The following is a 16065-nucleotide window of genomic DNA, read 5'->3' as shown; positions in this document are numbered from 1 at the left end:
AAAATGGGAATGGCAACGTTTTCAATTAGATCCTTTGTGGCTACACGTGATGTCATATATTATCTGACACAACGGACATTTGTTGTCCAGCAAACAACCTCCAGTCAGCTGGGCATGGTGGTTGGTATGGATACTCATGCTTTTGGTCTCCATCAGGCCGAGCATTCTCTCTCCAAACACCACGATGCTCTGGGTTCCCCTCTCAGAGCAGTCTTCCACCTGTCAGGGCCAACACTCAATTTCCGAACGTACGTGTTCACAGCTTCTGCTTCTTGTATGCATTTAGTGTCTTTTAAAAATACATCTCGACAGAGATGTATTTAGAGATGTATTTAGATCTGATGTACTTCAGATCTGATTGGGAGAGACTTTCTCTATCTGGCCTTTGACAACAGCCAAAGTCTTTTCGATCCTACGGCTTCAATCCAGCGGATCATGAATGATCGTTGTCACTGTCTAATGTAGATCCAAGCACGCTACGTCTACTGGATATGCAGTCGTGTTCATTTTTAAATACAAAAAATGCTTGAAATATATGTTGTAACACAAAGAAGCAGAGGCCATTCATATTGTTGCATTGTATTTAATTATTTCAACTTGAAGTAACACAAAAGGAAGCTCAGTGGATCAGCGGTTAAACTGGGCCGGTTCAGTGGGACAGAGAGTTTCTGACCAGCATTTCTTGTTCCTCTTTACTTCCATCAGAAAGGGAAGTGGGTACAAATGGAGTCATTTGCTCCAACGAGCCAAGATAGGTGAGGTCACCAGACAGGTGCGTGTCATTTTAATACCCTCATTCATCAATTTGGAGGACAAAAGATTAGAGACACCTGTGTGAATGAAGCTGCAGAGCTGTAGCACAATAAATACGAGCTCCAAAATGCTCAAGAAGGTTCATCAGAAACGCTCTGTCCAGGTGTAAAGTGTGTGTGTGCTCTTGTATCCCACTGAGTACAAGAGCACAGCTTGACTTCTGTCTCCTGTCAGTGCAGTCACATGACATGTTATGCACTTTGACTGCATCTCTGACTGTCGTTATCTTCTCTCATTTGCATTCTCTTAGCAGGAATTATTCAACATGTGTTCCTTAAACAGACGATTGATCGTGACTGTCACTCACTCAATACTAGTTTTGGAGGTTAGAAAGCAAATGAAAAATTGAAATATAAAGGCTGCAGTACATCCAAGGATGCAACTTACTTTATTTTGCACATTGCATGTGTGTGTGTTTGCTGATATTCATGCCTTGCCCTCACTCCTTCCTAACAATGATAAAGTAGACGTCATGGACGCTGCCCTACCCCCACTGCCCAGGCATCTGCCTCCTCTGCCTCTGCCATCGGTACTGGATCAGGTTCAGATCTCCCAGGCTTCAGGGGGGGCGGGGGGGGTCCAATGGGTTTAAGCTTGAAACCAGTATCAGGGCTACATTGGCTGGAGGGAAGTGAGGTTGGGAGGCCGCCATGTCCACATGGGTAATGATGAAGGGGTGGATGAAGGCGAGGAGGTGAGACATAAGGTAACGTTGGGATCCAGTCACATTGGCGGCCAAATGCTGCCGTCAGTCTGCTTCCACACAAAACACAAGAAAATCACATCCACAGCTGGAAGGTGTGTGTGTTGGGGGGCGGGGGGGGATCTCACATCCCACATAGGAAAGGCAGCCATCTCCCCTGCTGAATCCACCCTTCTGATCTCATCTGTCCATCAGACGTCCACATCCACAGGGGCTGCAGTAACAACACAGCCCACTGCATGTCTGTCACTGTTACTACCAGTGACACTGCATGCAGCCAGCCGCATCGCAACATAATGCATAGAAGTGAAAGGATGACTTTTGTTTCAATCTAGACCTAAAGTCAAATGATCCAGTGCAAAAAATATTAGAGCAAACAGGAAAACCTTTCATTTCCAAATGCTTTGGTTTTGTTGTCTTTTTTCCCTCCAATAATCATCAAGTTGACCTTTGCTGCCCCACATTGGTGAACCATTGATTTATGGATTAGTCCTACAGTAGATAAATTAACTGTTTATCCCTTTTCTAGTCCACTCAAAGCTGCTTAACACTACATGTCATCATTTACACCCTGATGACGGGAGCTACCGTACACAGTGACACCTGCCCATCAGCAACTAACATTCACACAGCCTAGAACTACAGGGGCAATGTTGGGTTCAGTCTTTATACACCGACTCGCGTTAGCGAAGCTGGGCTTCAAACCGCCGGCCTTCTGATGGAAGGACAACGTGTTCTCCACTGCGCCTTAGTAGCCCACTAGTTGGTGCGTCTGGCGCTGGATGCAGTGGAACAAGTCATGGTTCTTTGGCCCACTTGAACTATCCTGTGTCACCATAAGACGACGCCTTACAGGTGGCAAACGTTTCTTGGCTACAAGTGTTTACGTTTGGATCTGAAGCAGCAGGCCACTGCCCCCCCTGTCAGACAGTAGACCTGGAGGGGACCTGAGCTAAACCAGCAACTATTTGTTATGATGATTAGGAGACTGTTCGACTCTAATAAACATGTGACTTGTTGTTAGACCTCCAAGCCGGGTCCTTCCTGCGTGTTGAGAAAAAGGTCCGTACTATCGCCAAATGGGCAACAATGTATAGCAGACCCCTGATAATCCGCATAGTGCTTCTTACAGACACACCTCTGTGTTTGCTGCTTTCACTCTGCTCAACGTCTCCCTGCTTCTCAGCTCATTAATCCAGATGGAACTTGGCTGAGTTCATGGCTGCTACCTCTGTCAGGGTAATGACACTAACACACACACCTCCGAGGAACATCCCACCATGCATCACTTTGAACATTAAGTGATGATGGAACGCCGGCAAACAGGGGTTTGCAACGCAGACGCACACACACGCACACAGGAGTCCAGCGTGATTCTTGTAGGGAGAGGAGGGGGTTATGGTGGGGGGCTTCAGGGGGCTTGGGGCTGGGGGGGGGCACTTCTCTTCATTTCTTGGTGATTCACGATTGAAGTGGGCTTGCAAAATTGCTTTATGGAAAGTGGCGAGCGGCTCGGCGGGAACATTAGGCGGGAAGCAGCGGGGAGGCCGGCGTTTCATTAGGGAGCTCCACTCTGCCTTTATTACCCGGATTTAGAGTTTTATGGTTATCATTATTTGGGATAGAATTATTATTCGCATATATCTGCTCGTCAGCTGTTTGGCTTGGGGACTCTGGGACTTTGCGTCTGTGTGACTGAATCCATGAGCGCTTTCTGAGCTGATCTGTACAAGCTCAGCCGTTATTCCTCCTGTGAGTGTGTGAGCGCTCAGATCGTTGTCACGCTATGTGCTCATAAAGGCCCAGACTTGTCCGCGGCGAGGAGGGAGCGGGCGGCGTTGGCGAGGCAGTGCTGGGTGATTTCTGACTGGAACATCGTCTGAGTCTCCAGCAGAAATCCGTCCTGTCGATCACACACACAAATACAAGCGTCACCATCGGCCACCAGCAATGATGCCAAAAACCCCACTATAGATACGAAATGAACCCTGCTTTGATAATAATACTTGATATTCTCTCTCGGCCTCCTTGATTTGTGGTACACGTCATGAAAGGGTCAAACTCAGGGGGGAGAACGTTGGAAGGGTTCTTTGTCCAAGAAAAGTGCGGAAGGGAAAAGTTGAAGTCGGGTAGTGGACCTTTAGAAAAAGCCACCCGCCCCACAACCCTTTTATCCTTTGTCACGGTTAGGGTTAGGGTTGGGGTTAGGGTTAGGGTTAGGGTTAGGGTTAGGGGTTAGGGGTTAGGGGTTAGGGGTTAGGAGTCAGCAACCCAAACCTGCAATGCAACAATTTCAACCCCATTGCAGCCTGCATTAACAACAATGAACAATTAAAAATGTGTGAGGCCCCACAGAGTTCCTGCTCCCTTTTAGGTACAGAAAACCTATATGAGTAGCTAATATTGGCGCTACAGGTCAGTAAAAGACAACGACGTGCCGCGAAATCAGAATGCAAACAAAAGCTTAAGCTGAAGTGAAGATGTTGCCCTCTATCAGTTCAATAATATAAATAAATAGAATAGAACAAAGATGACCGAAAGTCCCACCTTAAGTGCATCTCAGCCAAGGCGGTTGCCAGCGGCGGTGCTAAGCTCCTTCGCCTTAATCATCAGCTAGCTGGCAACTTGGCTTTTGAGGGTTTTATTTAAGTTATTCAGGAACAAACTCCTCACACTGCATCTGCATACTGCAGCTTGAAGCGCTAATTCTGACTTCAGACTCATCATCACACACCGGCTCTCTGTGGTTTTGTGCATTCACTGCTGTTTATGTTAAATGGCGGAATAAAGCGTTGCTCTACGTGGTTTAGGTGCAGTCTTATTGGAGTGGTAGGAAACAGGAGCACAGGTAGTACTGGTATAACATTTACATCAGGAAGCTTGGTCAGACTTTCTTGCGCCGCACATGAGCAGGACGCTTTTCATCTGAACTGTGTGTACTTGTGGCTCGTGTATTTTTCGGTATGTTAGTTAGTTATAAATACCGGGGGGGGGGGGGGGGGGGGTCGCTGCACAGGGCAAAGAATTGCTTGGTTGACGGATGGAAAAGTGGACGAGCGCAGGCAATTGGGAGAGAAGTATATTCAAAATACCTTTTAGAAAAGAAGCTTTCTTTGCAGGCCGTGATCCGAGTGGCGACGGACGACACACACTTCTATAGTTTATAGTTGCCTCCATCTGCTCGTCTTTAGTTACTGACACTCTAAAAAGCTTGACAAGGTGTCCGTCGAGGTAAACTTACTCACCGCCGAGAATCAATACAGTGAATGACTTAGAAAGGCCGCTGCACAATTAACAAACTAAATGTGGATGGGAGGACGAGAGGGTCAGTGCGCGCAGTACAAGAGAAGAGGAGACGTGACAGAAGGCACGACTGAGCGGGTGGAGAAGGAAGGAAGGAGCAGAGGACAGACAGCTCGCTGCTGCTCGCCAGATTCACTGATGCACTTTCTCGCCTCATAAATTATCACTACGGTAACGGGTGGGATGCTGTCAGGGAAGCCCAGCATCCCAAAAAGCAACAGCCAGCCGGCCTCTGGCACCGCTGTCATCGCTCTGCTTTGAAATAGATTATTAAACCAAAACCAAACAGGAATTGAAAGTCCATTTATGATAATCAAAATGGCTTTTTGTGTGGCTCCAAATAGTGAAAAACAAGTTTATCCAACGCCTGTCAATCAAGAAACCTCTTTCCTCCATATTCTCTATACTGGAATATATTTTATGTTTCCAGGATAATATTTAGAAAAAAGTAACTAAAGAATGTGAAAGGCGTCCTACGTGTGGAGCGTCCACTTCCTGTTAACGGCTGTTGAGTTTTGGCAAACTACTTGGTGCAGTTATTACGTAACGTGCTTCAGTCGGTGTGAGTTTGAAGCATCCATCAACCACTCCACACTTTGTCACCTTTAACACGACCTCGTCCTCCTTCTGGAACCTCTGGCTGTGAAGAGCCAGAAGAAGAAAACATCTGTGGATGGAATCAATGTCGCTGCCGAATCATAAATCTCAATGTTCCTGTAAATGTTGAGATAATTGTTCTCTCCTCACCAGCAAGTCTGATAATCACGTTGGTGGGATAGATGGGTCACTTTTGTTTATGCACAAACTAACCAGGTTAACTACAGCACAACATTTCACTGACGCTATAAGACGAACAAACAGGAACAATCCCAACTTCATGCCGGATGTTGTCTGTTCTGGTTCTGTCAACAAACCAACAACCACCCAAATAAACGGACCAGCAGCTTCAGAGTCACAATGGACCAGAAGAAACTTCAGATTTAACCAAACAAGCAAGCAGCGACGCCCCAACGGGACAAGTGGAGGAGCAACAATACTTTCTAACAGCTCATTTAAATATGGAGCCGTCCGACGAAACACTAACACCACATTCTAGTTGCTCCTGGCCTGTTGGGCCCGTGTGGCCTGAAAATGAAACAAAGTCTGTTACAACAGACGTCAGTGACGGAGCGACCTCGGCGGGGGTCCCAACCCACATGTTGAAGAACACAGTCACGTTGCCTTTGTGTCGTTAATGATGGTTTGCTGCTAACAGCTGCAATGAAACAAACCAACTTTGAAGCTGCCGCTTCTCTTTTCTCCCCCTCCTCCCCCCTCCCTCCTCCCTCCTCCCTCCTCTCTCCTCCCTCCTACCTCCTCCCTCCCCCTCCCTCCCCCTCCTCCCTCCTCCCCTCTGCAGCAGAGCAGTTAATAAAGAGATTGATTATCAGCCTGTCAGGAAGTGACAGTTGGACAGGGCGGCTCTGCGTGAATGACAGAGGGCACGCTCACCACGCAGCAGCCCGCCTCTCACACACACACACACACACACACACACACACACACACCTTTGCCAACACCGGGGGTAGATGAGGTGGAGGAGGAGGAGGTCGGGGGCTGGATGGGTGAGAGGCAGGCGTGTGGAGAACAGCAATGCAACCTTCTGCTGGTGTGTGTGTGTGTGTGTGTGTGTGTGTAGGGGTGGTGTTTGTGGTGGTGCAGCGGGGAGGTCAGAGTTCATAGCCAATGCCTTCTGGAGAGACAGGAAGAGGGTTGCCAATGACGCCACACACACACGAGCCAAAGATGTCAAAAGAGTCAAGAACACACAGTCCCCCTTTGTCTCTCTCACACACACACACACACACACACACACACACAAATACACAAAGAAGACGAGACGAACCCACGACAGACTCACACCCTGTGCCAGCACATACCGGGTTGGTAAATGACACTTAGAAACTCAAGGTAGAGTTAAGATGATCCGACACTTAGTAGTAACCAGGGTGGAAGTGTAGCGCCGCCCTGAAGCGTACGCTGCTGTTTGGTCTGTTTGACTCTAAACGGACCCACGTTACTAAACAAACATCACAACAAACAACTAAAGAGCATAAATAGTGTTTACTGAGGGAATAAATCAAGAGGGAAGTAGAGTCATTTCCTCATCGACGATCAGGCCTCCTGGTGGACATGAAAGAGCCTCTCCTGGTCCACTCACACCAAACCCCCAGAGACCTCTGAGCGCCGAGGGAGGGTCCTGTTGGCCCAACATGTCTCCCTTCACAACGTGGAGGGACGGACATCTGGAAAGCCAAATAACCGGTCCTACCTGAGCCCGACAGACCAGGAGACCAGTTGGTCCTCAGAAGGGAGGCGTCCCCATCATTCTATTCTACTCAAATCATTTCGTTTTCTGAGCTTACTGTTCTCACATGACCAAAAGTGAGAAACTCTTCAATGGGGAAAAACCAGAAGAAGCCCAGAGGAGGATCGCTCTGCAGGACGGACCACAGTGACGTGTGCAGCATGAACGATGTAAAAGATGCACAACACATTCAATTCATACAAACACAATGTGTGTCAACTCATTTCATGGTATAAGTACACAAGCACAGTTGTAAAAATTGAGGTATAAAAGAAAGCCATTTACCATCCCACCTGCTGGCTGCTAAATGCTCCACTGTGTCAACAATATTTCAACATGTTTTCATAAAAAATGACTTTGTAATACTGTAATTTAATGTGAATATTTTCTTATCCTTCTAATCATTCTGAGATCGTTGAAGAGAAGCTAGTGTCAGGTTCATGTAATAATATTTCCAGGGCAAAGGTTAGAAAATGTTTCAATGAGCATATTACATAAATATTAACTAAGCTTTAAAAATCTAATTCACCATTTGATATTTTGAGCTTGTGTTTAACATTTATCTCCCTCCGACAGCCTTGCTGCTGAATTCCAGCGGACCATTTTAAAAAGTATACATATAAATATATACGTATACATATAAATATATACGTATACATATAAATATACACGTATACATATAAATATATACGTGTATCTTTGGGACATCTGGTAAAATATGGTCATTGTTTGATAAATTAACGATTGCTTGTTGTGTGTAGAATTGCTCCACATCTCATGGGAATGGCTTCCTAAGAGAGAGGTGCTTACTGATCCCACACACGCACACACGCACACACACACGCACGCACACACACACACGCACGCGCACGCACACGCTGCCTAATCCACACTAGCGCTCTGCAGCCCCCGATCGGCCGGTGGAGCGATCGATACCTGCAGACTGAGGAGGTGGACGCTGAGCCTCGTATCGAGATGCTTCTTTCCCTCCCCATCGTTCACACCGAGGGAGAGGAAATACGAGTGGGGGGAGTGTTGGGGGGAGGAGGGGGGAGGAGGAGACGCAGATGGACAAGTGCTTTTACAGCTGAGTCTGTCTCTGGCTCAGTGCCACAGACACAGACTCTCTTTGTTTGCCCGGATACTAAACTAATAGAGATAAAGGCAGGTTCCTGCTGGCCCCGAATTACCAAATCATTAAGGAATATAATCACACACACACACACACGCACACACACATTGGTGTCCATGCTGAAACTCCCAACAAACTCCTTCTCCAAAGCTCATGTGTGTGACAACGTCTCCCTCCGACTGGCTCACGGTGTTAGCGTGTGTTACTTTACTGTACGTGGGACTCACCGCTCAGAGTCCCTGTTGTTATTATTATTATTATTATTATTATTACCTTTATTGGATCCATAAATAGAAATAACGAACACATGTTGACTAACACACAGAGATCAAACGACTCCAGAGATGAAATAAAGAGCTCACAATCAGTTATTGTTCTTAATAAACAATATTGTGTTATTGTCAATAAGCGCGTCATCACTAGTAGGAATATTATAGTTATTATTTTCATTACTGATGAATAATCGTTAACGCATTCATTTATTGTTGAGTGATTGTGATGGAGACCATTTTATACATAATTAACAGCACATCATATTTATACGTTTTATCATCTGTTTGTATATTTATGTACTTTTTTACTCACAGAATAATTAAGCCATGAAAAACATGCAGTGCAGCCAAAGTAAAACACGTCTTTGAGGCACAAATAAAGTACCTCAAATCTGCACTTGGCTAAATGTGCTGATGCACCGTGAGCCAGGACCCTCACGAGTGCTCCGACACGCAACAAGGGGGCAGCAGAAGACAGGGCGTCCTCGCGTCCACACGTGTCCCGACACAGCTGACGTCCCCGCCTGTCACCCCCTGCCGGCTCAAGATGCTCTCGGGCTCTCGGAGGAACGCGCGTCTTAAACGGCCTCGTTTGTCAGCGCTGCGTTCTACAAGACCGGAGGGAGGGAACACGGCCTCTGACGGGCCGGTCCCGCCGGCCCCTGAGGTCACGGCGAGGTCACGGCGAGGTCACGGCGAGGTCACGGCAGGCCGAGGCGAGAGGGGAACGGGACCTGATCTGGAAATCGGCCTGGCGGGGACGGCGACAGCGAGGGAGGAGACGGAACACGCGGAGGACGAGCATTTCAGCGCCTGCATGAAGAGGAAGTCTTATTTCGTTCCATCTTCTCCCAATGAGTGTGAGAAGTGTCCGTTTGTTGTCGGCACACGCGCCGGGTTTCACAGCGGCACCGTCTCAAAGGAGCAACTTGAAAGACGACAGAAAGCTATTTACAATATTTATACATTTAGGATGCTGATACTATGCATATTACATGTCTGTCTCCCAGTGGCTGCGCCTCTGTGTGCGTGGGACAACAACAGTGGAGAAAAAGGTTACTTTGGAAATTCTCTGATAATTGGAGCCTTAAAAGGAGCTCGTTTTTTAACCATGTCGCCACGACTGCTCGATGACAATTAATCTGTTTGCGGCTGCTTCCTTGGCATCTGTGCCAATTACTTTATATGCTAATATATGTAAATAGCATCTCAGATGCCAGTTTCAAGTGTTATGCGCGTGGCGTATTGTGTCTTTTCTTTTTTTTTTAAGTCGTATTATTGAGGCGGGTGCTTTATTTTGGAGGTGTAAGTTATTGATTTCCTCCCTGACTCATAAACATTTACCGACTCACATACGATACATTTCAAATGAATCTCACAGTTTGTGTTTTTTTCTTTGTTTTCCTCTAAAAAGTCTTTCATTGAACTATTCATTTACACAAAGGATAATTGCACAGTTTGCATTTATTAAATGTGTTTTGTCGAGCAGTTTTCGTTTCCTTTTTAAGGAATGAGAAAACATTTAACTTTCCCAATGCACACAAAAAAATAACAACACTAGACACTAGATCTAAATATGCAAAAAAATCCGATGTTGGTCACAAAAAAACAACAAAAAGGTGGAATCTGAGGAGTCGACAATTGAATCATTTATTTCCCTTTTCGTGTTAATAATTTCTGTTGAGGTCAAACTCCAGGTCGGCTGCATGAAAACACTTGATAACACAAAGTGTTTTCATACCATCACACACATCGACACATCCTGCGTTATAAAGCATTTATTAACAATACAAATAGTTCACAAGCAAAATTTGTTTAAATGAATAAATAATAATTTGCAGCCAGATTAAAGAATCCAGCAAAACATTTATTAAGTGTTTTATGAATCTTAAAAGACGTGACGGTTCGACTCCCTATTAACGCAGAGCCCTTTTTCTGTGACATTTAAGGGGAACACGATTAATGTGACACGCTGAAGTCACGCGGCGTGCACGTGGGCTCGCGTGTGACCTTTGGGAAGCCCGAATGGAAAACTGTGTTGACCGTTCAGCAGCTTGACCCTTCACACTGATGCGTTGTGGGCTGAGGAGCGGCGCGAGGCCTTCAGGGACCCCGCGGTCCACTCCGTCCTTTAGCGCCGGCTACATGTCAATGAAAGCGCTTCTTCTCTTTCTATAAACGGCTGTAATTATCCGCTGACTGCTCCATTGTTCCTCCTCCTCTTCCTCTTCGTCCTCTCTGCAGCCCTTCGGCGCTCCGACTGAAGATGTCACTGTTGTACACCAAATGCTGGGGTTGTGTGTGCGTGTGTGTGTGTTCAGCGCGGAGAAACAAAGCCACGTCCTATTTGAGGCGTTTCGACGGTGAAGTTTTGACAACAGACAAAGAAACAAATCCGGCACAAAGAATCCGGCCGGCTGATCTTTGAATCGGAGATGAACGCTCACGGATTGAGGCTACATTTCTGAATCGGGTTGTTGGTTGTGAAGCTGTTGCTGTCATCGTGCTCCGTAGGACCACATTCCTACGCACACATGCAGCAGGACACACAGCGGTGACCCAGCAACACTCATTGGTCATTAGAACCAAAGCTACTTAAAGCATCAACGTGTTCTGTGACCTCTGATCTGAGGGTTACTGTTAACCAAAGAGTGAGATGACAACAAGAGGCTGAAGTCGACACGTGAAGAGATGTATCAAAGTATTCCTCTGACCCCGTGGACGCACACACACACACACACACTCTCAGCCCTGACGGTGGGTTTTCTATTGGAGGAAGTGATCCGACAGGCCTTTTATCACCTTCAGCGGCCCTTTGTGCGCTCGCGCTGCTGTTTGTGTTGCATGAAGTGAGCTGCTGCTCGGCTCCGTCCGCAGCCACTAGTCGTCTGCAGCTCGCTCAAAGGGAATAAGGACACGTCTAAAAATACATTTAACTGACAATTCTCACCGGGGACCAAAACAATAATAATCTCTACGTGACACCATCGTTGTCTTGGTTCGCTGTGATAAGACATTTTACTAAAGTAACATTCTTTGTGCAGTGAACTCGATTTGATTTAAAATGGTTTCATTTGGCTTCCTGTATGTTTGATTAAAATACAACGAGCAGCCACATATCTATAAAGGAAGGGAGGGATTTGTTGGTTTAAAATGGATAATAACAATAGTCGTATCCAGTTGAACAAATTAAATGATTTATATGAGAATAAACAAACACATGATTACTTGACAGGCTAATTAAAGGTAATCTGGGTTCCAGTTAGTATTATAATCATATTCACAAACAAATGTGCACTTAAATAGAACAAACGCCATCAACACACTCAACCTGTGGCTTTGGGGCCAAACTTACATTTCTTCATTTGGACCAAATTTAAAACGGAATTCTGGAAAAACTTCCCCAAAGCTGCAGCTTTATAAACATGTCCCCTCTGAACCGGGACCAAGGACAATCCCTCCCAGTACAAAGTGACCACAGGACCCATCACCCCCGTGACAACAACAACAACCCTTTGGAAACCAGAGGACCCCACATGGGCCCCAAACAAGCCAGAACCAGAACTATTGATATAACAGCAACAAATAGACCAAGTCGTTCCAGAGGTGTCACCCTTCTTATGGTGTGCAGAGGCCAAAGGAGGCCCGGTGTCTGAGAACACGTGGTGCTGGTCCAAAGAGACACGGGTTCATATGGGCTTTCCTTTCCACAGACAGCAGCAGGCGGCTGACCTCAAAGTGCCGGAGCTACCAGAACCCTCAGCAGAACCCACAGCTGCCCGGCCCGTGTTCATCAGTGGCTTTCTAATCCCTCTCTTTAGCGGCGGTGTGTGAACGCTAACACTCCTCCGTGTGATTAGCACGGGCCCTGGGCTGCTGATTATCGGGAGAGACCACCGCAGAGACCCCCGGCCATGCTCTTCCAAGCCAGCACCACTTTAATTCTGCCTAATTGATCTTTACACTGTTAACTTTTCCCTCCCCAACTCCTCACAAGTACAACTCTGTTTGATCATTGTGGCTGCAGGAGATTCTCATTTTCTTCTTTTCTTTCGACAGGATGCTTGTTGTTGTTGATGCTTTCCCCCCCCGTTCCATCATTTAAATGTGGCTCTTAAAACGTGGGAGGAGATTTTTATGAAATAACCATTTTTATCCATTACTTTGTTTTATGACCAAAAAACATTAAAACTAGTAACAGCGTCGTCAGGCAACGAGCCGTCCCGTGTGTTTGGGGCATATATATAATAATAAGCACATATTGTGTCCACGTGAGGCTGATTTCAGAGACGTCTCCAGTTCAAATGTTTCATCTTTGTGAATCTGACTGAGAAATGTATTGTGATGTGTTCATCGGCTCTTCAGCGCTTCCCTCGGTGACCCCTGTGAGAGGCCCTCAATGACTGACTGGGTCTTCCCAGAGGTGAAGATGCGATCCAGGGCTCGATGAAGAGCATCACCAAACATTTCCCGAACGGACTTCCTGAGAGCAAAAGCTGCCAGCGGCGTTTCCGTGACTTCAGTCACACAGACCCCCGTAATACGGGAACGAAAGGAGGACTTTGGTTCTGTTTGGACGGAGCCACGGGAGACGACATGTGAGGAATGTGCATCATCAGCTGACAGCAGCTGCTGTTTGACAGCACGCAGCATTTATGTGATGAAGTCATTAGTAAATATATGCAAATAGTTTCTGAACATGTCTATATGTGCATGTTGATGGCCACCGAGTACGGAGTATAAGAGTGTGTGTTCGGCCGGAGCTCAGCAGCCGTGGAAAGGTTTCAGGCGACAGCAGTGGCCCCCAACATGCTCTCTGAGGTCCCCCCGTTGGTGGAGATAGGGCTCCTGCACCTCAGCCATGCCAGGTCATCTGTCAGAGAGCAGCTTAATCACCGTTAATATCCACCAAGCCATCTGCTGTTCTCTCACCGACGGGCGAGAAGCAGCTTTTAAAGAGACGCTTGTGTTGTTTTTTGTTCCTTTGGTTATACGGTTTCCTCCTCTTCCTCTGAATCCACAGCTTCTCTTAACTGATGTGATGGTCCAACGACAGAGATCACAAAGCCCTCTGAGGGAATTGTGTGGTATCATAGAATGACTAAATCCATATATGGTCATGTGGTACCTCAAGGCCAATGTCCTCCTTGACGACTATAACTTCAAGCTTCAACGTATAAAACTTATATGATACCTTAGTTAGACAGAAGAAATCCTAGTTTATGTAAAATAATAAAAACATAACAAGAATCAAGCAGAATTCAGCATTTCAGTCCTTCACGTGGGACGTCCTGTGCTGTTTGGCCCATCCATTACCTCTTACACTACCTGCTCGATGCACTACGTCCTCTCTCTGCCAAACTCAAAAACTAAGACATTCAATTACGCAACGTTTGAAGAAAATGTACAGTGGGGATCGAGTTTGCAATAAGCATAAAATAATGTCTTGTTTGACAGCTGCCACAATGTTAACATCAGTTGATAACATAACTTGACTGGCACAAATATAAGGCCCTGCTTAGTATTTCTAGATCAAATGTTGCTGAAATAAGATAATAAGAGATTTAGATTGTCTCATTTCTTAACAATATTATTGTTAATGCATTCTTAGTAGTATTGCACCATGTCGTCTTATCTGTCTTACTGTCTGATGTCACGCACCAACCGCCAAGTCAAACTCTTTGTATGTCTGACATATTTTGGCCATAAATGTTCCTGATTCCTGATTCCTGGTCGGGTAGACTGAACAAGCAACACTGGCAGAGGGAAGTTGTTCTCAGCGTCGTTTTCTACTTTGACCACCACTGAGCAGCTATTAAATCCACTATGTGTCTGTCTTATTAATCATATTTCAATTCATGGTGCAGAAAGTAATACATGCAGGACATGAATAAGTAATGAGAAGGTAGTCTGCTCCTTTGGGTCCTTAAGGGAACATGCAATGCTTATTCAGTGCTCCTCTGGTCCTGATAGATTCACTATACAAATAAAGACAACTCTATATGTGGCCTGTAGCTTTTTGAGAGTTTGTTTTCTATAGTGTTTTATTGTCATTGCATCAATAATTGGTAGAACAGACCAAAGAGAAATGAACAATTAGAATTACTTGCAATGTAGGATCATGTTTGGACATAAATCTGACTTTTGGACAACAAGCAATGTTTTATCAAATTGTTTTAGGAAGTGTAAACTGCCTGTAATCCTGTAAACAAGAGTAAGTGAACACGTCACTGTTGAAAGGCCCTGCAGAACAACAGCAAGTGAACGCATCACACTTTGTCAATCAAAACAATGTTTTTTTTTTTTTACAGATAATTTAAAAAGAAATTGCAGTGTCATCGATATTACACTGTCATTACATCATGCCAGCGTGCATCCTGCTGCATTATCTCAGCCTCAAAACGGACATAGTGCCGCCGCCCCACATCACCATTAATCCACATTATCACCGCTGACACCATTGCACTGTTGTGACTTCAGCCATCATACCATTGGTGCACGGCCTGTACAGCACAGCATATGAGGTCAGCCTCATATCCATCACACTATAATGTGATGGTCAGTCAGTTCAAACTGCTATGCATCAACACGGACATGCATGTTGACGTTTTGTACTTCAAATTCTTTAAGAATTGAATCCATTGCAACTTATTTTGTCGAGCTTCAAAGGTGAAAAGAGTTCCCGTCTCTATATATCTGTATAAATCCGAGCCACTCAAAATCTCCAAACTGTCCTGTATCTGTGGAAAGATGAACTGGATTTTGTCTTAAATAGGAGACAACAGATTTTGCAGGACACGGAGGAAATAACTCACTGATCCCTGATGGGGTGAACCAGGGGACAACTGCACTGAAGCCTAAACCACAGACCTTGACTTTGGCCTCCTGTCAGCGGTTTAAGAAGATGTCTAGTGACACGGTACGTCACAGGGAATGCCAGGACACCGGGGCCATGTGCCAGCATTTCCTGCAAACACAGAGGAGTGTTTCTCTTACCTCTGGGGGGGACTGGCATCTGCTTTAATAAGGCTGCCCGCTCTTCATTCACCATGCCCCCCCCCCCCCCAAGCCGTTGAATGGGCCTGGGCACTGGAGGAGAGGGGGCAAAGGTAACAGCTGGCTGCAGCCGTGGCGGCATGGCCGTGGCATGACCACAGCTTTATTAGTGGCGTCCAGAACACCAGCTGATCCTCTCCCAGGGTCCCTGTCACACTGATGTCTTCATCACTAAGCTGAGTAGACAGGCCAGGCCTGCCAGCCAGTGGAGGTGACAACAAATCCAATTACCTCCCCTCCATGGTACCCGGACCAGACTTGGGGGGGGTGGGGCAATGGGACAGGGGAGGATGGAGAAAGAGGGACAAGAGGTGGCCCGGACACTCTCATTTCGGCTGCTGAATCTGCCTCACTCATGTTTTAATTCTGCAACACGGCATTTAGGAAAATGAAGTGCTAAAAAAAACGAATGGAATCAACGGTCCAAACAGTTTTTCCT

General features: G+C 46.1%; 1 protein-coding gene across 1 annotated transcript in view; it reads right to left on the bottom strand.

Moving 5' to 3' along the window:
• Nucleotides 1–577: 577 nt before the first annotated feature.
• Nucleotides 578–16065, bottom strand: part of LOC120833215 (protein phosphatase 1 regulatory subunit 37) — a 35685-nt gene continuing 20197 nt past the window's right edge. The window contains exon 9 of the mRNA XM_078089026.1: nucleotides 578–3419. Coding sequence (XP_077945152.1) covers nucleotides 3309–3419 — 111 coding nt within the window. The 3' untranslated portion in view covers nucleotides 578–3308. The remainder of the gene's footprint in view (nucleotides 3420–16065) is intronic.

This window comes from Gasterosteus aculeatus, chromosome 15, assembly GCF_964276395.1.
Source record: "Gasterosteus aculeatus chromosome 15, fGasAcu3.hap1.1, whole genome shotgun sequence".
NCBI classification, from domain to species: domain Eukaryota; kingdom Metazoa; phylum Chordata; class Actinopteri; order Perciformes; family Gasterosteidae; genus Gasterosteus; species Gasterosteus aculeatus.
This window is presented reverse-complemented; position numbering and strand designations above follow the sequence as displayed.